Source organism: Rhineura floridana, chromosome 7, assembly GCF_030035675.1.
Source record: "Rhineura floridana isolate rRhiFlo1 chromosome 7, rRhiFlo1.hap2, whole genome shotgun sequence".
In the NCBI taxonomy this organism is placed as follows: domain Eukaryota; kingdom Metazoa; phylum Chordata; class Lepidosauria; order Squamata; family Rhineuridae; genus Rhineura; species Rhineura floridana.
In genome coordinates, this window is record NC_084486.1 from 150,165,855 (window position 1) to 150,191,563 (window position 25,709).

Genomic DNA, 25,709 nt, shown 5'->3' on the forward strand with positions numbered 1-25,709 from the left:
ATCCAAGCCCTGGACCAGGCGTGGAGTGGGGGGCCTTTGGCTTTCCAGATGTTGCTGAACTCCCAACTCCCATCATTCCTGCCCATTGGCTATGCTCGCTGGGGATGACGTCTGCGTGTATGTTGTCGTTCCAATGCTTGTACTGCCTGGCCCTGCTCTGTTAGTGGATTGTTCTCTGGCAGAACACAGCTCATATCTTCTGGAAGAAACAGTTCCAAGGACGGCACCACGCACAGGACAGATATCAATTTTGTCTGGAATTCAGTGGGTCACTGCCCACAGAGCTATCCCAGCCTGGCGCCTTAGAAACAAACAGAATCAGTCTCCAGGGCACAGACCCAACTGGGTTTTAATGTCAGGGCTTGTTGTTGCTAGAAGAGTACCTGGACTTGCAGAGATGACTGTGCCTTGGAGCATGTGCTGGGGGGGGAGCACACAGACATGAAGGAAAAAGTGGAGCGGGAGGTGGGGGTGGAGGGCAGTTGCCAGGTGGGCCTCCTTCTTCCTATCTACTCAGACATCATCTCTCCAAAAATGGTGGCTTGAGCTTCAGTGCAGGGGCAGCCAGTGTAGTGCCCTACAGATGTTGCTGGACTACAACGCCCATCATCCCAGACCATTGGCCGTGGTTGCTGGGGCTGATGGGAGGTGGAGTCCAACAACATCTTCAGGGCACCATGTTGGCTACCCCTGCTTTAGTGAACAGGTAGCTCAGAGTCCAACCCAGGTACTTGAAGGAGCGTCTTTACCAATATGTGCCAGCTCATGCTCTAAGATCTGCAGAGGAGGCCCTGGTGATAGTGGCACCCTTAACCATGGAATATGCTGTGCTTACCCTCAGTAGGCACTTCTTGGCCATGGCTCCCCAGTTGTGGAATGCTCTCCCTTTGGAGAGACACTCATTACCCCTCGTTGACATCATTTTGGCATATCTGTTAACATATGAAGGTTAACAAAATGGCTGCGGTGTTGCTTGTTGTTTTGTGAATATGTATTGTGCTGTTGCTGTTGACTATTCTTATGATATTGGGGTCAGATAGATTTATTGCTGAAGCTTTAGTTTGTATTTTATTGTCAATTCTTCACTGCATTGAGAATGTTTTATGAAGGGCAGTTGTCTACTACTTCTAGTTCTCTTATTACATTCTAAGGCTTAGAAACGGGATCAGGTCAATGTATGGAGAATCAGTGGAACCTCCATGTTCACAGGCAGTGTGCCTCTGAATTCCAGTTTTTGGGGGACAGATAGTGAGGGAGGGCCATTGTTGGAAACAGAATGTTGTACTAGTCCAGCCTTCTCCAACTTGGTGCCCTCCAGATGTTTTAGACTACAAGTCCCATCAGCCCCAGCTAGCACAACTATGCTGATGGGAGTTGTAGTCTAATAAAACATCTGGATGGCACTAAATTGGGGAAGGCTGACCTAAATGACCATCTGTAAAGGGCTAAGATCATTAAGGAGCAAGACATTGTTAAACTAATAGTTGTGTGGCCAAATGGATGGTCCTAGCATCTGGACACCCAGGGGACAAAAATAGACACACAAAATTTAATCAGTGAAGCAAGATTGGAAGTCACTGAAATACTGACTAGAGGTATTGACGTTTCAGTGAAATTGAATAGAAACAGTACAACATAGGGGCACATTACACAATCATTCTTAGGGTTATTAACAAACCACCAGTCTCTCTGAAAAACTTCTTAACAAAATCTCTCTCCCTTTGCACTCTGATGTCTGGTTCTCTGTATCGTTGTTCTTTTTCTTTGTACGAATTCTGCGTCAGCAGGATCATCACTGACAGCTTAATTTTAATTTTTAATTCATGTATTTACTAGTGGGGAGCAGGTTAGTAAGAATTTTGCTGGGCTAGAAACTTGTGTAAATGCATTTGCAAGGCTATTTTTTTAACCACTTTTGCTTCAATCCAAATGTCAGGGCTTGTACATGGCAGAGAGGCTACCACGTGCAGGCTATTTGAGTGAAAAAATGGACACCTAGTAACAATTCCTTTAAAAATGCTCTGCCAAGGAGCCGTCCAGCAATGCAGGGATAGTGTCTTTATATGGTTTGGGGAGCAATCCAAACTCAAAATCCACCAGGATGAGAGAGTTTGGAACAGGCAGATTTCCGGCTGAGGCAGCTCAGCCTGGGCTCAGATGGGATAAGTCCCTTATCCTGACTCAGCCAGAGATACACTGGTGTAAATCCTCCATCTCAGCTCACCTGGGCCTCGGCTGAAGCTGGCTAAGCTAAGGCTGGCGTAAGTCCTGAAAAAAGGGGGCATCCTGTGGGTGCGGTGAAGGTTGGATGGGACAGGGGGAGACTTACCCCTATTGCAAACTCTGTTCAGCTCAGTCATATGATCCAGCAACCCAGCAGAATTTAGACTGGCACAAAGGATGCGTTAAGCCAAACTCTGTTTTGAAGGCTTCTTTTCCATCTGCCAGTCTTGGGCCAACTCAGCCAGCAGTACCCCTGTTCCTGAACAGAGTTTGGAATAGGGATACATTATACTGGCATAATTTACATTGGCATAATTTACGCTTTCTATAGTTTAGTCACTAACAGAGCAATCCTAAGGAGGGGAAGCCAGTGGAACAAACACTGTCTTAGGTTAAGCCAGAGGACGTTAGCCCTACTTCAAACTACATTCAAGAGTGGGGCCACTGTTGGCTGAGCTGGCCCCCAAACCTGACAGAGGGGAAAAAGTGAAATGGAGTTTGACTTACACCACCCTTTTTGCCAGTGTAACTTCTGCTGGGTTGCCAGCTCACAGGACTAAGCTGAAAGACGTTTGGAACAGGGGTAAATCTCTCCTTGCCCTGTTCCTCCTCGACCCCCTTTTTTGAGAGGGACTTATCCTGGTGTAATTTACACTGGCTTAAGTTCCACTGGCTGAGCCCAGGCCGAGCAGCATAGCTCCACCTCAGCTAGGTTGAGAGACTTACGCCAGCATATTCTGGGCTGAGCCTGGATGAAGGACAGCCAAAGACTGACCTATTCCGAAATTGCTTATCCCAGTGGAACTTGGGTTTGGATTATGCTGCGAGCAGCCCTGGACTCAGTTGTATCTGGATTGCTGGAATGGGAGACAACAACGCTTGTAGTTACTCACCTGAACCAGTGAGGGGTGTGTGATGCCCCAGTATTTATAATACTGTAAATATGGTAAGTGTGGGTTTATTAGAGTATATATGGTAAGTAGACTGAGTGAGAGGGGGGAGTACATGGACTGGAATTCTGGAGGATGTTGTATTATGATTGGCTGAGCGCTTGAGGGTCTGAAGGTATAAATGAGAGGATGACAGTTGAGAGAGGGTGGGTTGGTTTTAGTTGGTGATTAGTTAGTTCTGTTGGTGGGAGTTCTGAGGGAGGCTGTTGGTTGGTTTTGTGGGTTGGATTAGATTAGGCTGGTAGTGAGGCAGGTTATTGAAGACTAGTAACATAAAGAGTAATGCATCTGATGAAACCATACGCTTGTTAAACTATACCTTTAAGTAATCTTGTTATTCCTGTGTATATAAATAAATATTTCTTGGTTTACCTAACGCCTGATCCTGGCTGGGTTTACACAGACCAGAAGGGTGGGCAGGGTATTTACCAAGGTTGGGAAACAGTATCAATGGTGGCAGCGGTGAAGAGATAGTGTAAAATCATCAGGTATCCAGAGCAACCCAGGTCTGTATTCTTTATAGGCACAAGGATACAGGGGGGTTGAGGCCTGCAAGTGCACCCAGACACAAAGTAGCAATAAGCCAGGAGGAGACCAAGGCAATATTGTTTTACAGGAAGGTCTGGTGGTGCTGCCTAGCCGTGGGATCTTGAGAGACCTTTGCTACAGCCAGTGAGAACCATTTAAAGACCAGGACCCTGAGGTGGAACCGTGACAAGGTGGTGACCATAGGTGGGATCCTAGCAGGTGGCGCCTGAGGTGGGATCCTGACAGAAAGGGTCCTGACAGGGTGATAGAAAGAATAATCCTTGTGATCCTCTCACGGACTCAGCTACAAACAAGTGAAGCTACTTGGTATGTTTCTTTCAGAAGGGATTCTTAATGATACAGTAATTGTAATCCCTAGTTAGACCCGAGAGCCAGTAGTGGTTAAGGTGCTGGACTCCGTCCTGGGAGACCAGGGTTCAAATCCCCACATAGCCATGAAGCTCACTGGGTGGCTTTGGGCCAGTCACTGCCTCTCAGCCTCACAGGGAGGCAATGGTAAACCTCCTCTGAATACTGCTTACCATGAAAACCCTATTCGCGTAAGTCAGAATCGACTTCAAGGCAGTCCATTTCCATTTAGACCCAGGATGTGAATACAGGAGACCCCATCAGAATCTGAATACAGAGGGGTATTACTGCCACCTAGAGGCATATATAGAAATGGGAATAATAGTGCTCAGGTAACAAGGCAGGTAAGCCTTACCTGTAAGCAGTAGAGGCCCGTGGCTCCTATGTCAGTGGGGCAGCGAATCCATTCCAAGTTAGGACTAAAACCCAGAGCAGATTCACTGCCCCACTGACATAGCAGCCAGCACTCTTCATTGCCCATAAGAACTGGAAAATGGCTTGCTCCCCTGGCCTGATGGTGCCCTCAGGGATCTACTGTCCCCGCTAACTGAAACTTAACTGGAGCTGCAGAAAAGTTATTCATGACAATGGGGCTTGTGCAAGAAAAGTTACGGACGAAGGTGCCTCACACCTCAATATTGCTCAGTGTTGCCCACATTGACCGCCAGTGACTCTCCAGGGTTTGAAGCAGGAGCCTTTCTCAGCTCTGCCAGGAGATGCAAGGGATTGCACCTGGGACTTTTTGCACCTGAATCAGATGCTCTACTACTGAGCTATAGGCCTATTCCCAAGGGTTTGTAAAGAGACAAAGGGGAAGAGGAGATTTCTGAGGAATGGTGGGGCCTATTTAGCTACACAGAATTGGTAGGATAGAAGCAGGACCTTGAATTATGCCTGGGAGAGGTCTGGGAGGAGGTGCAGACATTCATGCAGGGGCTTCCAGGCCCCTGCCCCCTTTAGGGGGCAGGCCGCTCTTCATCTGAGGGGGATGCCCTCATGGGCCACATCCGTCCGTCTCTCGCTCTGTTGTTGCCCCACATGCACCATTTCCCTTTGCCTCGGAGTGGGAAGAACGGCGTTTCCTCCCCACCTTTATTTATTTATTATTTATTATTTAATTTGTATCCTGCCCTTCCTCCCAGCAGGAGCCCAGGGGGGCAAACAAAGTGCTAAAAACACTTTAAAACATCATAAAAACAGATCTCAAAATACATTAAAACAAAACAGTGTTAAAAACATTAAAAAAAACAACTTTAAAAAAGGGTTAAAAACATTATTAAAAAACATATTAAGCAATTCTAACACAGACACAGACTGTCTCAGCCTAAAAGGCTTGTTGAAAGAGGAAAGTCTTCAAAAGGCGCCAAAAAGATAGTAGAGATGGCGCCTGCCTAATATTCAGAGGGAGGGAATTCCACAGGGTAGGTGCTGCCACACTAAAGGTCTGTTTCCTATATTGTGCAGAATGAACCTCCTGATAAGATGGTATCTGCAGGAGGCCCTCACCAGCAGAGCACAGTGATCGACTGGGTATATAAGGGGTAAGACGGTCTTTCAGGTATCTTGGTCCCAAGCTGTACAGGGCTTTGTACACCAGAACTAGAACCTTGAACTTGGCCCGGTAGCAAATGGGCAGCCAGTGCAATTCTTTCAGCAGCGGGGTGACATGTTGGCGATACCCTGCCCCAGTGAGTAGTCTCGCTGCCGCATTTTGCACCAGCTGCAGCTTCCGGACCAACCTCAAGAGCAGCCCCACATAGAGCGCATTACAGTAATCCAGCCTGGAGGTTACCAGTGTGTGGACAACAGTGGTCAGGCTATCCCGGTCCAGAAATTTACCCTGCTCTCTTTTAACGCTCAAACAAATATTTATTTATTCAATTTCCTGCCCTTCCTCCTGACCATATTTGACCGTAGGTCTCAGCAAAAAGTAAAATAAAAACAAAACATTAATGTCTCTTTTCAGGTGGGTTTGAGGTACAAGAGTTTGGTGTGACACCAAAAGTTGCTTCCCCTTTCCCTGCAGCCCATGAGTTGGCCACCTTCAAGGCCTCATCGTAGCAACTTCCCCCTCTGCCCAGCCTAAACGAAAAAGAAACGAACCCACATGGAAGAGCGAGACTTTGCAAATGCGTTTATCCACTTTTTTCTTCACAAAACTGTGTTCACTGGAATAAAGGGGAGCCCTGTGAGTTTCCTTTCAGATATCAGACACGGAGAGGAGGGTGGCTGTGGGCAACAAAGCGGCTCGCCGGCTGGCATGGATCTGCCATTTCCAGTGCATGTCTTGGTCCGAATCCAGCAACTCCGCGGAGTCCAGCCCGTCAGGAACTGGCAAGGAAGAAAGAGCAGAGCTGCTGAGAGGCAGGAAGTGTACAGTAGAGATGTGCTCGAATTTTGCAAAGTTTGAATTTGACACCAGATTTCCTATTTATTAGCTTTTTTTTTTTTTGTCCTTGGGGATTGGGTTTTTCCTAGCCGTTTTCCACAGCTGAAGTGGATATTTTTTAAAAGTAAAGATTGCCTAAAAATATTAATATTGATATTTCCCTCAAAATATTGATATTAATATTGATATTTGAGGGGATATTGATATTAATACTGATATTTCATTTAAAATATCAGTATTTTAAAAAGTCGATTAAAAATTCATATTTTGAAAAATATCGATATTATTTATTTGATTTACATCCCGCCCTTCCTCCCAACAGGAGCCCAGGGCGGTAAACAAAAGCACTAAAAACATAGATCATGGAATCATAGAATAGTAGAGTTGAAAGGGGTCTATAAGGCCATCAAGTCCAACCCCCTGTGCAATGCAGGAATCCAAGTCAAAGCATCCCCAACAGGTGGCTGTCCAGCTGCCTCTTGAATGCCTCCAGCGTCAGAGAGCCCACTACCTCTCTAGGGCATTGGTTCCATTGTCATATGGCTCTAACAGCTCTTAAGTTAACAACACTTTAAAACATCATAAAAACAGACTTTAAAATACATTAAAACAAAACATCTTTAAAAACATTTTTTTAAAAAGCTTTCAAGGCATCTTAAAAAGTTAAAAACATGTTTTTTTTTAAAAGGTTTAAAAACATATTAAAAAGTAATTCCAACACAGATGCAGACTGGGATAAGGTCTCAATTTAAAACGCTTGTTAATATCAAATTTTTTTTGGGGGGGGGAAGAATCGGTATTAATAGCAAATAGCAAACATTGATCCCTCATGAAGCAGTACCGGAAGGAAGTTCGACGAAGCAAAATTGAACAGGTACCGAAATGCAGATCCTGTCCCTAGTGTGCAGATTCCTATCTGTATAACGCTGTTTTGTCTTAATGTATTTTAAGATTTGTTTTTATGATGTTTTAGAGTGTTTTTAGTGCCTTGTTTGCTGCCCTGGGCTCCTGCTGGGAGGAAGGGTGGGATACAAATAAAATAAAAATAAATAAATAAATAAATGGTTGCCATGACCCTAGGGGTTGTTGTACTGTCACATTACCAGCTTAAAATGCAGCGAGGTCAGTCCCCCCACATCCTTCCATCTGCACATCCTTCACCTGATGCGAATTGCCTCTCCACTAACCCTCCAATTCCAAGACGTGAAGCTTTCATCCCTCCCTGTAGAAATCATCTTCATCTTACTGCCAGGTAAGTGTGAGAGCCTAAGATTGCCGCCCAACAGTGCAACCCTGTGCACGACTACTCAGAAGCAAGTCTCACTGAGTTCAAAGAAGGGGGGGTAGGATTATAACTTAAGGTGGCAATCCTAACCCCATTTACCTGGGAGGAAGCCCAACTGAATTTAATAGGACTTGTGTCTGAGCAGACATGGTTAGGATCGTGCTGCTAGTCTTAGTTGCTGGAAAACTCAATTGTCTATACCACACGGCTCCCTTCCCCTCACCTCAGCAGGGGCACAAGCATGGAAGGATGAAAGACAAAAGAGGATCCTCTTCCAAGATATACTCCCTCCCCCGCTCACGCTGATGTCAGACATGTAGGACTATCCCCAAATGTGTGCTCTACAGGCCAGGGGTGGGCGACTTGTAGCCCTCCAGAATTTGTTGGACTGTAGCTCCCACCAGCCCCAGCCAGCAAGGCCAATGGTCAGGGAGGATGAGAGTTATGGTCCTGCAACGTCTGGACAGAGCTTGGGAAAGTTACTTTTTTGAACTACAATTCCCACCAGCCTAATCCAGTGGCCATGCTGGCTGGGGCTGATGGGAGTTGTAGTTTAAAAAAAGTAACTTTTCCAAGCTCTGCATCTGGAAGACCACAGATGTTCCTCATCTGTTATGTGGATGGCTGAAATCATCCAACCCGGTTTCCTTCTTCACCTCCTTCAGCTCCTTATTTGCTAAGATCCACTGACCCCCCGAGTCCTCCCTCACTAGCAGGTGGCTGGAATGTCCATTGCAGGACATGTACTCACTTGGGATCTCCACGGTTCTCTCTTTGGCGTCCTGGTGCCAGCTAGTTTTCTTCTTGCCAACCTGAAAGAGCATTGACCCGTCACTGAACAGGAAGGCATGTAACACACTAGGGCATCCATCCGATGACACCGCAACGCACAGAGATTTTTTTTCCTGCTGGACCTCCTCAATTTGTCCTTAATCCCAAAGGAGGAATTACAAGTCTGTTTGTTTCGGGCTTTGGTTGCAGGAGCTTTTCCTCATATAAACAAGATGCCAGCTCCCCCCCCCCAACCTGACTACTCCAGTCTTTCCCAATGGCTATGCTAACTGAGGCTGATGGGAGTTGTAGTCCAAAACATCTGGAGGGCACCAGGTTGGGAAATGCTGGTGTGGAGCTCTTCAAGGTCACAGCTGGGGCTCCTCCAGATGACCTGTTTGGCATTTATCCTGATTTGCTTGCACAAAGGATACACAGTGGTTAGACTACGACAGGCCTTTGATTTATAAAATATTAGTAATTATTGTCATTCTTTGTGTGTGTGTGTGTTCTCAGATGGGGCACTACTGAGAGTAACACATCTCCCAGAGCTACCCTTAGTGTGTACTAGAAAACTAGCCTTTTAGTGTTGCAGCTCCAGCCCTCTGGAATTAGACAAGTATGCAGCATTTTGAGATTTAGGTGGCTGTTGCAGATATTTTTATATTTTTACTTTTAAGAAGACTTAAAAGTGTGACCCAGCCATTTTATGCTGAAGCACCTTGGACAGCTCCTTGAAAGTTCAGACTAAGACCTGGAGCAGATTCCACTGCCCCGCTGACATGGAGCCACTAGCCGCCACTGCCAACAGGAGTGGCTCACCTGCTTCTCAGCCTGTTCTGATGATGCTCCCAGCCTGGGACCCTCTCGATGCAGAAGGCTCCCCACAGCGGACAGGAGGTGGTGCCAAGCCTTGAGCGCCTTCTGTTCCCTGCATGTGTCTCGTGGGCAGCTATGTGGGCAGGAGCTCAGGACGGCTGAGCTGGAAATCCAGGGGACGTGGCAGAGCGGAGAGGTCTTCATAGCTCCCAGGGCCACGGCTCCAGCAGCTGGCACGGCCGACCTCACTCTGTACCTACGAGAACAAAAGGGGGGAGTTGGCTTTTAAATTGTGGGGGTGGTCCTTGTGGAGGAGGGAGGGACTCTTTTCTAACTGAGGGCTCCTCCAGACCGCCCGTTCATTGAGCATCCGTCCTGATCTGCTTGTGCAACGCTTATGCGTAGGTTAGATTGCATGGGGTCTTTATTGAGCATTTGTTCCGATTTGTTTGTGGGGAGGTTACACGGCAGCAAGCATTCATCCTGTCCTGCTTGCATGGTCATTATTGGGCATTTCCCTGTCACTTCCTTAACCGCAAAAAGTCTGTTTCTTTTTTAAAGTGGGTTTGCTGTGTGCAGATGATGGAGCGCTTTAATCCCCTCTAACTGCACAGACCTACATTTCCTGGTATGTGGTTGGATCTCTCTGGCAAAACAAACATTGATAGTCTGGAGGCGCTCTTATTCCCACCTCTCCCCCGAGCTCCATGGAGGAAATGTCACCAGGGATAGGGCTAGAATAAAGTCAAACTGTTGATGGGGCTGCGCAGGGGTAGTCGTCTGATGTTGCGGGGTGTCACAGACCCCTTACATTTTGGGGAGCAGGGTCCCAGCCAGGTCTCTATGTATGAGCCAATCATCATGACAGTGTGTTAGCCACTGAGAAGAGTCTTGTCCTTTTGTGCTAATTGGAGCCAAACAGACTGAAAGGAGGTAAGTCAGCCACTGAGAAGACTCTTCTCAGTAGCTGACACACAGCCTCCCCTTTACATAAGAACATAAGAAGAGCCTGCTGGATCAGGCCAGTGGCCCATCTAGTCCAGCATCCTGTTCTCACAGTGGCCAACCAGGTGCCTGGGGGAACCCCGCAAGCAGGACCCGAGTGCAAGAACACTCTCTCCTCCTGAGGCTTCCGGCAACTGGTTTTCAGAAGCATGCTGCCTCTGACTAGGGTGGCACAGCACAGCCATCATGGCTAGTAGCCATTGATAGCCCTGTCCTCCATGAATCTGTCTAATCTTCTTTTAAAGCCATCCCAGCTGGTGGCCATTACTGCATCTTGTGGGAGCAAATTCCATAGTTTAACTATGCTCTGAGTAAAGAAGTACTTCCTTTTGTCTGTCCTGAATCTTCCAACATTCAGCTTCTTTGAATGTCCACGTGTTCTAGTATTATGAGAGAGGGAGAAGAACTTTTCTCTATCCACTTTCTCAATGCCATGCATAATTTTATACACTTCTATCATGTCTCCTCTGACCCGCCTTTTCTCTAAACTAAAAAGCCCCAAATGCTGCAACCTTGCCTCGTAAGGGAGTCGCTCCATCCCCTTGATCATTCTGGTTGCCCTCTTCTGAACCTTTTCCAACTCTATAATATCCTTTTTGAGATGAGGCGACCAGAACTGTACACAGTATTCCAAATGCGGCCGCACCATAGATTTATACAACAGCATTATGATATCGGCTGTTTTATTTTCAATACCTTTCCTAATTATCGCTAGCATGGCATTTGCCTTTTTCACAGCTGCTGCACACTGGGTCGACATTTTCATCGTGCTGTCCACTACAACCCCGAGGTCTCTCTCCTGGTCGGTCACCGCCAGTTCAGACCCCATGAGCGTATATGTGAAATTCAGATTTTTTGCTCCAATATGCATAATTTTACACTTGTTTATATTGAATTGCATTTGCCATTTTTCCGCCCATTCACTCAGTTTGGAGAGATCTTTTTGGAGCTCTTCACAATCCCTTTTTGTTTTAACAACCCTGAACAATTTAGTGTCGTCAGCAAACTTGGCCACTTCACTGCTCACTCCTAATTCTAGGTCATTAATGAACAAGTTGAAAAGTACAGGTCCCAATACCGATCCTTGGGGGACTCCACTTTCTACAGCCCTCCATTGGGAGAACTGTCCGTTGATTCCTACTCTCTGCTTTCTGCTTCTTAACCAATTCCTTATCCACAACAGGACCTCTCCTCTTATTCCATGACTGCTAAGCTTCCTCAGAAGTCTTTGGTGAGGTACCTTGTCAAACGCTTTTTGAAAGTCTAAGTACACTATGTCCACTGGATCACCTCTATCTATATGCTTGCTGACACTCTCAAAGAATTCTAATACGTTACTGAGACAGGACTTTCCCTTGCAGAAGCCATGCTGGCTCTGCTTCAGCAAGGCTTGTTCTTCTATGTGCTTAGTTAATCTAGCTTTAATAGTACTTTCTACCAGTTTTCCAGGGACAGAAGTTAAGCTAACTGGCCTGTAATTTCCGGGATCCCCTCTGGATCCCTTTTTGAAGATTGGCGTTACATTTGCCACTTTCCAGTCCTCAGGCATGGAGGAGGACCCGAGGGACAAGTTACATATTTTAGTTAGCAGATCAGCAATTTCACCTTTGAGTTCTTTGAGAACTCTCGGGTGGATGCCATCCGGGCCCAGTGATTTGTCAGTTTTTATATTGTCCATTAAGCCTAGAACTTCCTCTCTCATTACCACTATTTGTCTCAGTTCCTCAGAATCCCTTCCTGCAAATGTTAGTTCAGGTTCAGGGATCTGCCCTATATCTTCCACTGTGAAGACAGATGCAAAGAATTCATTTAGCTTCTCTGCAATCTCCTTATCGTTCTTTAGTACACCTTTGACTCCCTTATCATCCAAGGGTCCAATCGCCTCCCTAGATGGTCTCCTGCTTTGAATGTATTTATAGAATTTTTTGTTGTTGGTTTTTATGTTCTTAGCAATGTGCTCCTCAAATTCTTTTTTAGCATCCCTTATTGTCTTTTTGCATTTCTTTTGCCAGAGTTTGTGTTCTTTTTAATTTTCTTCATTCGGACAAGACTTCCATTTTCTGAAGGAAGACTTTTTGCCTCTAAGAGCTTCCTTGACTTTGCTCGTTAACCATGCTGGCATCTTCTTGGCCCTGGCGGTACCTTTTCTGATCTGCGGTATGCACTCCAGTTGAGCTTCTAATGTAGTGTTTTTAAACAACTTCCAAGCATTTTTGAGTGATGTGACCCTCTGGACTTTGTTTTTCAGCTTTCTTTTTACCAATCCCCTCAGTTTTGTGAAGTTTCCTCTTTTGAAGTCAAATGTGACCGTGTTGGATTTTCTTGGCAATTGGCCATTTACATGTATGTTTAATTTAATAGCACTGTGGTCACTGCTCCCAATCGGTTCAACAACACTTACATCTCGCACCAGGTCCCGGTCCCCACTGAGGATTAAGTCCAGGGTTGCCGTCCCTCTGGTCGGTTCCATGACCAACTGGTCTAGGGAATAGTCATTTAGAATATCTAGAAACTTTGGTTCTTTGTCATGACTGGAACACATGTGCGGCCAGTCTATGTCCGGGTAGTTGAAGTCACCCATTACTACCACATTTCCTAGTTTGGATGCTTCCTCAATTTCATACCTCATCTCAAGGTCTCCCTGAGCATTTTGATCAGGGGGACGATAGATCGTTCCCAGTGTTAAGTCCCTCCTGGGGCATGGTATCACCACCCACAACAATTCTGTGGAGGAGTCTGCCTCTTTTGGGGTTTCGAGCTTGCTGGATTCAATGCCTTCTTTCACGTATAGAGCGACTCCGCCACCAATACGTCCTTCCCTGTCCTTCCGATATAGTTTATATCCAGGGATAACTGTATCCCACTGGTTTTCTCCATTCCACCAGGTCTCCGTTATGCTCACTATATCAATGCTCTCCTCTAAGACCAAGCACTCCAGTTCTCCCATCTTGGTTCGGAGGCTCCTAGCATTAGCGTACATGCACTTGTAAGCAGTGTCTCTCTTCAAGTGTCTTTGGCACTTGTGGTTTGGCCTGTGGTAATTTTGCTCTTCTGAATTTATATCCTGTGCCCCTGCTCTCACAATGCCTACTTCTAGGCCATGCTGATTGGCTGCTAGGGTCTCCTGTTGTAGTGGAGTGTGAACACATAAGATGACAGGGAGAGCAAGGGAGACAAGGAAGTGTCGGAAAGGGTGTGTGACTGAGGGCGTGTGGGGTGACTATCATGAAGGGACCTCACATCCCTGAATTTGCCACTACACTACTGGGACTGTGGCCTGGAGGAGGGCAGGACTTGGGGTGAGAACTTTCTGCCCTGGGCTGCCTCTGACCTACCCAGATGCTGCCTTATTTTAGCTGGTGGGTGCATCTTCACTGGTGTCAGAGTAGCTAAACCAGCCGAGTGCATCTCAGGTGTTCTGCCCACGCATCTTTTGTGGCAGCAGCTTGTTTGGTACTGAGATGGCATAGCGGACCTTATGGGGACTCAGCTGGTGTAGCTGATGTATAGGATTGTGGCCACAGTTTGATTAATTGCTTTTAACCACCCTCAAATGTAATTTAATTAGTAGTAATAGTAGTAATGATAATAGATATAGGGTGGCAGCCCCTAATCCTCAACACATGGTGATTATCTCCAAGGAAGGGTTGCTCGGCCAAGGCCCAAGTCACTCACTTTGTCCTGTGCTGCTTGCAAAATTCTGAATTGTACAAGTTCGAGGCAAAAGGCTGATTGAAGGAGGGAGCCTGTGGAAAGAGATGTGGAAGGGCAGAGATGGGAAGGGAAGGAACACACACAGACACACACACACACTTCTTTCTCTGTTCCCCACTCTAGGGTGGCCAGGTATCCTTCTACTTTACGGAGGACACCCTCTAATCGAAGCAGGAAGACGTGCAGAGGCTTTGAAGTTGCCCATCACCAGTTATCTGGTCATGGTCTTTCTGACTAGGGTGAGATGTTTTGTATTTCTATGTAAAAAATTCTCCCTTATTTCTAAACCTTTGTTTATACATGTACATTAGCATATGGAAATGTTATGCAGAACTGTGCCCTCTTTTCTTGGAGATACAAAGTGGACATTCTAACTTGCTCACTCCTCAGCTTGGCACCTGCTTGCCAGCCACTCGAAGGGATGCTGTAGTGCAACAGCAATGGTCCCAGAGTGAATCATGTGACCAGAGCAAGGCACGAGCACTTTCAGCAACTGTTTGAGTGCGTGGTCAGGCCTGGCTGCCTCTCTGCCTGCTCACTTGGCCAGGGGCCTTTCCCAACAGTACTGCCTGTCATGTGGTGGTGGAGAACCAATTCAGGAGGATGGGGAACAGTTGGGGGGGGCCCTTGAGAAATGGCCAAAGTGGGGGATCAAGGGAATGTGCTCTCTGAGATGGCTGCCTCACTCTGCCTAACAGCAGGGTCAGCCCTGCCAAAACTACACAGAGCATCCCAAAGGCATGTGTCTTAGGACTGAGGTCTCCACCATGGCACCCACGGGCACAATGGTATTCTCAGATCCCCTCAAACCCCCTGCCTCTCCCAATTTTTAAAGCTTTTTAAAAAAATTGTGGGGTGTTTTATTCCCCTTTTCTTGTTGCCTGCTTTTGTGCGGGTGTGTTTTGTTCTGTGACGGTGTAGCTGTTTCTCCAGTTGTTTGGGCCAGGGGTTCTGAGCATCACCAATTTTTCTTCTGTGAAATGGGTATTTTCTAGTCTCAACGACAATTTCTTTGGTGCCCCCGGCCCAAAAAGGTTGGGGACCCCTGATGTAGGGAACCGTGTCTGGCATCAGTGGTGGGCCTCTGGATCTGCTGGAGAGAGTTTAGAACATGAGGCACACTCTGGGGCTGAGGGGGAAAGGTGGGGCTTTGGATTACACAACATGGAACTTCCCATCCCCCGGCAGACATACTAGGAATTCGGATCACGCGGCTCTACAGCCCAGCAGCACGTTCTCCCTCCTCTCCCCCAGCCACATGCACCGTTGCATCTGCTTGTGGTACCTGGAATTTACATCTGTGCTGAGCTGCTAAGAGGTAGCTGACCTGGGTGCAGAGCAGGATGAGCAGTGGCACCAGGTAGAAGGCCGTGGGGATGGTCACCAGCACCCTGGGAGAACAAGAGTCAAGGAAGGCACAGAGATGAAGGCCTGGTTGGGAAGTAGTTTAGTGGTAGAGCCCCTGCACTGCATGCAGACTGTCCCAGGTTCAAGTCCCCACCTCTCCAGGTTGGGCTGGAAAAGACTCCCTGACTGGAGGGCTGCTGGAGAAGAGAAGACTGAGGAGAGATAGGACAGCACTCTTCAAGTACATGAAAGGTTGTCACACAGAGGAGGGCTGGGATCTCTTCTCGATCGTCCCAGAGTGCAGGACACGGAATAATGGGCTCAAGTTGCAGGAAGCCAGATTTCAACTGGACATCAGGAAAAACTTCCCAACTGTTAGAGCGATATGACAGTGGAACCAATGACCTAGGGAGGTGGTGGGCTCTCCAACACTGGAGGCATTCAAGAGGCAAGTGGACAGCCACCTGTTGGGAATGCTTTGATTTGGATTCTTGCATTGAGCAGGGGGTTGGACTTGATGGCGTTGTAGGCCCCTTCCAACTCTACTGTTCTATGATTCTATGCCAGTGGTATACAAAGTCTACCCACACTCAGGTTTATCACACAGCTACAATTTTCAGCACCCTTATCAAACTGCAGTTCCCAGGATTCTTTGGGGAAATAACATGCTTCAAATGTGTTTTGAATGTATGGTGTGTACGCAGCCTTCCCGTGTTCCTAATTTTTAATATGGGAGGGAGGGATGGAAGGACCACCAGTGTTGGAGGCATGGGGGCCTAGGACCATGCCTGCACATGGGCCTGGCACCAGCAGGCAGCCAGGTCGGGCCCTGGGCAAGGGCCCCTGTGGCCCTCAAGGGCCTCCTCCTTAGGCTGGGAAGGTGGAGCTTCCACTCTGTGATCCACACCAGCATCAGGCTGTGGGAGCAAGTGACCCAACGCTGCCACGGATCACAGAGTGGGAGCTCCCAGGCAATACACACCTGAAACAGGTGGCATGGGCTTAAATAAGCCCACCTGCCCCAACTATCTCCCATGTCAGCACATCAGTGTGCACACCCTGTGTGCTGCACATGCATACCTACTATCACCCAAGATGGTGATGGAGGCGTTAACCACTTAGGGATGCCCCTGCTGCCATCTTCGGTGATGGCAGGCATGTGAGCTCTGAGTGTGCAGAGTGTGTGTGTGTGCACAGTAACACAGGAGGTAGGTGTGCGGGGGTCCTATTTAAGCCCTGTGCCCCCTGCAATGGGAGGGGGTATTGGGAGGGGGTGTATGATGCTGGTGGCCTGGGCCAGGCTGGTGCCAAATGGTCCAGTCATGCCTGGTGCCACCCCTGGCACGTATGTGCTTACTGTGCAAATGCCAGTTCTGGAAAAGACTTGTAAATAAATATAAATGAGAGCCAATGTGGCGTAGTGGTTAGAGTGTCAGACTGGGACCAGGGTTCGAATCCCTGCTTGGCTATGAAGCTCACTGGGTGACCTTCAGCCAATCACTGTCTCTCAGCCCAACCTACCTCACAGGGTTACTGTGAGGGTAAAACTGGGAGGGGTAGAACCATGTTTGTATGTCACCTTAGGCTCCATGGAGGAAAGGTGGGATGACAATGTAATAAATCAATAAATAATTGGTGGCTGTCCAGGAGCATTACAACTACTGACTGATGGTTACTTTTTTAGGCTGACAGCCCAGGACGGTTGGCTGGTGGGAGGGAATGGTTGAGGAGATGGGGGATCTCTCAGAGTATTGGGATGAGACAGCCATCAAAGAGCTTGGAGAACACATAAACATACACACACCAGCTGCCAAGGAGGAAACAGATATGTGTGTAAAACTCAGGGTTGGCCAAAGATATTTCACTGCCTGAGGCTAAGGATAAGATCCCCTTGTACGAAAACTGCCTGGACGGCAGATGACGCTTCGGCAGTGGCAGTTGGACAGACAGTGCCCTTCACCATACTTGTGGGCAGGAAGGGTCAGAGGGCAAGCCAAATGGCACACACGGTTCTGTTCTCTGACCCGTCTGCCGCCCACCCCAACATCTGCCGCTTGAGGCAGAGGCCTCAACATGCCTAATGGTAGAGCCGGCCCAGATAAAACTGCAGTTGGTAATTTCACAGGAAGAGAGGGAGAGAGTTGCATGTACTTCTGAACACGAGAGGTAGGAGAGTGGGGAAAAAGGATCCTACAATCATTGCACTGGAACACACACACAGAGCTGGGTCCAGAGCTTTGCTCTTGTGTGCTCCGGGTAGAGGAAGGATACGTGCAAATCTTCTCCACGCTGAAAGCGTGCTGGGAATTGAGCGCCATGTAGACCAGGCAGGAAGCCAGCACAGCCAGGTCGTAACCGCTCAGGAAGACCACAAAGAAGATGAAGAAGCGGAGGTTGTGGCAGCCGATGCAGTTGTTGACCCACATGCAGTGGTGATCAAATTCCTGCAGTTGGGGCCAGAGAGTTAGAACGGAGCCCCCCCGAGAGGGTCCCAAGCCCCCACCTCGTGCCAGGTGGAGGTTAGCAACTCCAGGGTGCCTTGGAGCTTTCTGACAGGAGCCCAGTCACATTTTACCACATTTTTCATCCCAGGCCAGTTCACACAGGAGTGGGCCACATAACAAGGTGCCACTGGCCAGACCGTGTGTACACGAAAAGCTGAACAGCAGGCGCAGCAGTCGCATCGGTTTGGAACTTGGGGGGTGAGAACAATGTTTTGAATTAGGCAGGGCAGGGCTGGGGAGGCCTTCTTTAGTCCACGGGCCACATCCCCTTCTGGCAACCTCCCGAGAGTCACGTGCCAGTGGTGGGCACAGATTAATTAACAGATCGATTAATGTTAAATTTTACCTTTGTAGTGGGGGGAAGAGCCTGACTGGGAGTCCAGAGTCTGTGAGTTCAAATCCCCACTTGTGTCCCCTGGGTGTCAAGGACCAGCTAAAGATCACCCCCACAGGGAGTGGCTCAGGGGTGACGTGCCCTGCCACCTGTGCAGCCGTGGGCACGCGGCATAGTCTGAAGAAGCCCAGCTGCCCCCCAGCTAGCAGTTGCGGACAAGGAAGGGGCTGGCTTGTGCAGCTGTGGCAAGCTGAGCAGGCCCTAGCCAGCTGGGGAGGACTAGCCTCAGAGGGAGGCAATGGTAAACCCCCTCTGAATACTGCTTACCATGAAAACCCTATTCATGGGGTAGTCATAAGTCGGGATCGACTTGAAGGCAGTCCACAGTAGGCTAATTTCTACACCCCCCTCTTTTTATCTTCCATCCAGGCAATCGAGAGGCATGATCCGAGTTCAAGGACAGATTGCAGCCAGACAAAAGCGCTGGAAATTCACAGGAGGGACGGTGGGGGTGGGCTTGTGGAGAGTTCTGAGGGCCAGACAGAGAGTTCTGTAGGGCCGCATTTGGCTTCTAGGCCTGAGGTTCTCCACCTTGAGGTACAGGAAGGGCCGTAGCCCAGTGGCAGAACGACTATTTTTCATGCAGAGGGTCCCAAGTTCAACCCCTGGTGTCTCCAGGTAGGGCTGGGACAGTCTCTTGCTTGAAACCTCGGAGAGCCACTGCCAGACAGTGTCAACGGTACTGAGCTAGGCGGTCTGGTTTGCTATAAGGCAGTTTCCTGCGTTTTGCTATGTTTTTGAGGAGAGAGAAGTGATGCTACTTTGGGACTTGCTGTGGCCTGCCTGTGTGCTTCCTTCTGTGCTCCAATAACATTTACAAGAGATGATGATAAGGTCGATTACAAAGGCTGTCTGCATCTCCAGTGCTCTCTCCTTTGGAGGACACGGGTCATGTGGCTACTGCCTGGAGCAGAAGGAACGCGGATCACTAAAATATTATGCGGCCTGGGATGGCTGCTGTCATACTTTACCTCCACGCAGATATTGCACCAGGCGCAGTGGAAGGTGTGCTGCAGGCAGTAGAGCTGGCATTTGTTGCACCAGTGCTGATTGAGGTCTTTCATGGTAAAAGCCTGGTTCGCCAGCTCCTGTTCGATGCCTGGTGGCGGAAGGAAGGAGAGAAGTCAGCTTCAGTCTCAGCCAGAAGGTTGGACTGAAGCCACCCCGAGGATGGATCCTGTTGCTCTTGCATTGAAGCAGGAGTGGCCAGTCACAAAAAGCTGTTTGGGCCAAGCTGTGACTGAGGAAGCCATCTGGACAGTGGCTGGTGACTCCGATGTCAGTGGGGCAGTGAATCTGCTCCAGGTTTTATTCTGAACTTTCAAGGAGCTGTCCACAGTTCAGACTAAAACCTGGAGCAGATTCACTGCCCCACTGTCGTTGGAGCCACCCGCCTCCACTGCATCTTGACCTTCCATCTCAGCCTCCACCTGGGGTCAGTGGAGGAGATTTGAAAGTGGGGAGCAACCATTATTTATTTCTTAGTTCCATTTTTATCCCACCCTTCATCCATTCAGGGCCACTCTAGAGGAGACTTTGGAGATCCATGAGCCAAAGTTCTGATTTTTGAACATATCTTTTAGAAGCAGACACGTGGTGCAGGGCAATACTTCATGTTTGACCCGTGGCCACCACATGCGAATCAATCAATCAATCTATATATCACCCAGGGATATTTGAGGGAAGGGCACCGGATGACACTAGTGGAGAGAGTTGAGGCAGGGAGACAGGCACCCCACTTACCTTTGTGGAGAATTCCTGTGTCTGTAAAACTGGTGAGGTGGAAGTAGATCACAGTCGGGATGAAGAGGAGGCCGCAGACGACCGGGAAGGCCCAGGACACGTGGAGGGCTAGCCAGCTGCACCTGAAAGGAGGGAGGAGGTGGGGGCTAGGGCCAGGCTTTGGTTCCCCCCTACAGAAGGGAGAAACCTTTTAAAACAACATTGTTAAAGTCATACCCGCTCAACCACATTGTTAACTAATTTGTAGGAACTTTGACAAGTTGGGGAAACACCGGCCTTGCCTGCACAAGGTCCTCGGTTCAGTCCCCAGCGGCACCTTCAGGTAGGGCTGGGTGAGAGACGCCCTGCCAGAAACCCTGCAGAGCCGCTGCCAGTCTGTGTAGACAATACTTGGCCTGATAGACCAATGGTGTGACTCAGTATAAGGCATCTTCCTATGTTCCTATGGTAGAGAGCCAGTGTGGCCTAGTGGTTAGTGTTGGACTACCGCCTGGGAGACCAGGGTTTGAATGCCCACACAGCCACGGAGCTCACTGGGTGACCTTGAGCCAGTCACTGCCTCTCAGCCTCAGAGGCAGGCAATGGGAGACCGCCTCTGAATACCGTTTACCATGAAAACCCTATTCGTAGGGTCGCCATAAGTGAGGATCGACTTGAAGGCAGTCCATTATGTTCCTATGACCCTGCTTTTCTTTCCATTGAAAAGAAAATGGCTGGAGTGGAGATGGAGCCAGGCCGATCTCCTCTGACAGGGTGTTACAAACCTTGGTACCAGTCCTCGGTTCCACCAACAGCCACACCTATTACTAGTGAAGGAATGTGGAAGAAGGCCTCTGAGGTTGACCTTAATGCTCAAGCAGGTGCATTTGGGAGCAGATGGTCATGGTCCCAGATGGTTTAGAGCAGGAGTAGTATTGATTGATTGACTGATTGACTTTCTTTATATGCCACCTTTCTACAGCGTGTTGTGCCCAGAGTGGCTCACAACAAACATTCAAAATATCAAAATGCAAAGCGCTGGGGGTGCGGAGAGAAGCAAGTTTACAAAAGCCAACAATAAATTCAAATGAGACAAAGATCAACAATTTTTGTTGATGTAGAATAAATCATATTACAAACTGATAGCTAAACTGGATCACCATGGCAGTCCAGCAGCTGAGCATCCCATGCATCCCCTCCAGCTACAAATGCAGATTGCAGAGTCCACCACATTTCAAAGGCCCTGGTGCAGTCTGGAGTCATGGGAATCCTGCCAATTCAGAAGTTTCCAAGACAGGACCTGCAAGTGGAGGGGAGAAGAAGGAACCCGGAGGTTCCTCTTTATATCTTTCATACTGTGAACATGTCAAACTGAGAGCCGATTGATCAGATTTAATTTTGTACTCATCTGGACTTGGCCTCTCTTTCACTCTCACATTCCATGGCCTTTTTGCCCCACTGTTTTACTAATTTTTTTTTAAAAAGAAGTTTTGTTAGTGTTTACAAGTGCCACGGTGCAATTTGTCAAAACCAGTGAGCCCTCTGGAAATTAGAAACAAACGTTATTTTAATTATGGCAGGAACTTACTGCAAGTGGCCAGTTGATGCAGGCCGGCATTTGGTAAATTCTGAAGATGCAGACAATGTAGAAAATCAGAATCATAACTAAGTCATACATGGTGATAATTTTGAAGCAGGTGTATGTACTGTGATCTGCCCACCGTGAAGATCTTGTGGAGATGAATCCGATCAGCAGCAATAACATTTGGGCCACTTTCAGCATGGCTGCGTAAGAGCCCGTGTGGCCTCTATCCAGCAACCAGCAAAAGGAAAGGCAAATTCCATGCTAGCGATAATTAGGAAAGGTATTGAAAATAAAACAGCCGATATCATAGTGCCATTGTATAAATCTATGGTGTGGCCATATTTGGAATACTGTGTACAGTTCTGGTCGCCTCATCTCAAAAAGGATATTATAGAGTTGGAAAGGGTTCAGAAGAGGGCAACCAGAATGATCAAGGGGATGGAGCGACTCCCTTACGAGGAAAGGTTGCAGCATTTGGGGCTTTTTAGTTTAGAGAAAAGGCGGGTCAGAGGAGACATGATACAAGTGTATAAAATTATGCATGGCATTGAGAAAGTGGATAGAGAAAAGTTCTTCTCCCTCTCTCATAATACTAGAACTCCTGGACATTCAAAGAAGCTGAATGTTGGAAGATTCAGGACAGACAAAAGGAAGTACTTCTTTACTCAGCGCATAGTTAAACTATGGAATTTGCTCCCACAAGATGCAGTAATGGCCACCAGCTTGGATGGCTTTAAAAGAAGATTGGACAAATTCATGGAGGACAGGGCTATCAATGGCTACAAGCCATGATGGCTGTGCTCTGCCACCCTAGTCAGAGGCAGCATGCTTCTGAAAACCAGTTGCCAGAAGCCTCAGGAGGGGAGAGTGTTCTTGCACTCGGGTCCTGCTTGTGGGCTTCCCCCAGGCACCTGGTTGGCCACTGTGAGAACAGGATGCTGGACTAGATGGGCCACTGGCCTGATCCAGCAGGCTCTTCTTAGAGCTCTTGGAGGCAAAAAGTCTTCCTTCAGAAAATGGAAGTCTTGTCCGAATGAAGAAAATAAAAAAGAACACAAACTCTGGCAAAAGAAATGCAAGAAGACAATAAGGGATGCTAAAAAAGAATTTGAGGAGCACATTGCTAAGAACATAAAAACCAACAACAAAAAATTCTATAAATACATTCAAAGCAGGAGACCATCTAGGGAGACAATTGGACCCTTGGATGATAAGGGAGTCAAAGGTGTACTAAAGAACGATAAGGAGATTGCAGAGAAGCTAAATGAATTCTTTGCATCTGTCTTCACAGTGGAAGATATAGGGCAGATCCCTGAACCTGAACTAACATTTGCAGGAAGGGATTCTGAGGAACTGAAACAAATAGTGGTAATGAGAGAGGAAGTTCTAAGCTTAATGGACAATATAAAAACTGACAAATCACCGGGCCCAGATGGCATCCACCCGAGAGTTCTCAAAGAACTCAAAGGTGAAATTGCTGATCTGCTAACTAAAATATGTAACTTGTCCCTTGGGTCCTCCTCCGTGCCTGAGGACTGGAAAGTGGCAAATGTAACGCCAATCTTCAAAAAGGGATCCAGAGGGGATCCCGGAAATTACAGGCCAGTTAGCTTAACTTCTGTCCCTGGAAAACTGGTAGAAAGTACTATTAAAGCTAGATTAACTAAGCACATAGAAGAACAAGCCTTGCTGAAGCAGAGCCAGCATGGCTTCTGCAAGGGAAAGTCCTGTCTCAGTAACCTATTAGAATTCTTTGAGAGTGTCAACAAGCATATAGATAGAGGTGATCCAGTGGACATAGTGTACTTAGACTTTCAAAAAGCGTTTGACAAGGTACCTCACCAAAGGCTTCTGAGGAAGCTTAGCAGTCATGGAATAAGAGGAGAGGTCCTGCTGTGGATAAGGAATTGGTTAAGAAGCAGGAAGCAGAGAGTAGGAATCAATGGACAGTTCTCCCAATGGAGGGCTGTAGAAAGTGGAGTCCCTCAAGGATCGGTATTGGGACCTGTACTTTTCAACTTGTTCATTAATGACCTAGAATTAGGAGTGAGCAGTGAAGTGGCCAAGTTTGCTGACGACACTCAATTGTTCAGGGTTGTTAAAACAAAAAGGGATTGTGAAGAGCTCCAAAAAGACCTCTCCAAACTGAGTGAATGGGCGGAAAAATGGCAAATGCAATTCAATATAAACAAGTGTAAAATTATGCATATTGGAGCAAAAAATCTGAATTTCACATATACGCTCATGGGGTCTGAACTGGCGGTGACCGACCAGGAGAGAGACCTCGGGGTTGTAGTGGACAGCACGATGAAAATGTCGACCCAGTGTGCGGCAGCTGTGAAAAAGGCAAATGCCATGCTAGCGATAATTAGGAAAGGTATTGAAAATAAAACAGCCGATATCAAAATGCCGTAGTATAAATCTATGGTGCGGCCGCATTTGGAAGACTGTGTACAGTTCTGGTCGCCTCATCTCAAAAAGGATATTATAGAGTTGGAAAAGGTTCAGAAGAGGGCAACCAGAATGATCAAGGGGATGGAGCGACTCCCTTACGAGGAAAGGTTGCAGCATTTGGGGCTTTTTAGTTTAGAGAAAAGGCGGGTCAGAGGAGACATGATACAAGTGTATAAAATTATGCATGGCATTGAGAAAGTGGATAGAGAAAAGTTCTTCTCCCTCTCTCATAATACTAGAACTCGTGGCCATTCAAAGAAGATGAATGTTGGAAGATTCAGGACAGACAAAAGAAAGTACTTCTTTACTCAGTGCATAGTTAAACTATGGAATTTGCTCCCACAAGATGCAGTAATGGCCACCAGCTTGGATGGCTTTAAAAGAAGATTAGACAAATTCATGGAGAACAGGGCTATCAATGGCTACTAGCCATGATTGCTGTGCTCTGCCACCCTAGTCAGAGGCAGCATGCTTCTGAAAACCAGTTGCCGGAAGCCTCAGGAGGGGAGAGTGTTCTTGCACTGGAGTCCTGCTTGCGGGCTTCCCCCAGGCACCTGGTTGGCCACTGTGAGAACAGGATGCTGGACTAGATGGGCCACTGGCCTGATCCAGCGGGCTCTTATGTTCTTAAGCCGGAGTCTGGCCCGAAAGCAGAAGACGGTGCGGCGGAGGAAGAGGGCGTCGGTGCGGAATACCCGCACCCCATAAGCCAGCTCGCTCGCGCCTTTTTCTGGCCGAGGGGACGGGGCTAGCCCTCCTCTCTTTTCAGCCCGCTTTCGCTCGTGCTCGACCAGGCGGGGCTGGCCGATGGCTGGCTGGCTGCAGCGCCTCTATGCGCAGCTGGAGCGACGAGGAGGTCGAGATAGCCCTGCGCCTCCTCCAGGCAGCCTGCAGGAAATCTGCGGCGTGTCCAAAGGCGGACAGCGGAACGGCAGCGACGCCTCCCTGAGCCAGGGGCTATTTCCTGGGGGGTGCGGGTCAAACACACGTCATAGCAGCCGACACGATGTCTTCCAGATGCTGTTGGACTGCAACTCCCAGCATTCTTCACCCGGTGGCCACGGGGGCGTGGCGTCCAACAATATCTGGAGGGCATGCTGTTTGGAGCCTTAAATGTCAGCACCAGCGCTTGCAAGTGAGCTTGGAAATGGAGTGGTACAATTTTTATTGGAATGGGACTGGAGTTTTCTGTATATTTTTATGGGCACGGCTATGTGAGGGCTTTGCATAGAATTACTTGAATGAATGAATGAACAGATCCAGTGGAGATGGTACAACAGAGAAGCTGTGTGCTATGATCTGCAGGCCTTAGTTAACAACCGGGCAACTTTACCAGCTGAAGTTTCCAAACTGCCTCCATAGGCAGACTTATGTACAGCACATTCCAGTAAGTTAACCTAGTGGAAATTCAAGGTGTCAGTACAGAGAGCCCTCAAACAGCCTGGGACCAAGGTGTTCAATTGAAGCAGGATTGCCTTACACCTTCTGTGCCCACTTGACCGCTTTGACCTACGGAACTGGCACTTTTACAAATGCCACATCATTCCACAGTTGTGAGAAACAGATCCTTCAGTGTGGCAGCACTTACACTCTGGAACTCCCTGCCCATTGACATTAGGTAGGCATCTTCACGTTATTGTTTTCAGTGCC

At 48.0% G+C, this 25,709-nt stretch overlaps 1 protein-coding gene across 1 annotated transcript; it reads right to left on the reverse strand.

The window, feature by feature from the left end:
- Window positions 1-5,936: 5,936 nt before the first annotated feature.
- Window positions 5,937-22,442, reverse strand: ZDHHC19 (zinc finger DHHC-type palmitoyltransferase 19). The gene is made up of 9 exons (XM_061637594.1): window positions 21,609-22,442; window positions 20,042-20,163; window positions 19,270-19,397; window positions 17,672-17,844; window positions 15,339-15,444; window positions 14,015-14,085; window positions 9,338-9,590; window positions 8,496-8,556; window positions 5,937-6,401 (listed from the first exon to the last, which is right to left on the reverse strand). Exons 3-9 carry the CDS (start codon window positions 19,360-19,362, stop codon window positions 6,271-6,273), a joined length of 888 nt encoding a protein of 295 aa, XP_061493578.1. The 5' UTR covers window positions 19,363-19,397; window positions 20,042-20,163; window positions 21,609-22,442; the 3' UTR covers window positions 5,937-6,270.
- Between the last annotated feature and the right edge of the window lie 3,267 nt (window positions 22,443-25,709).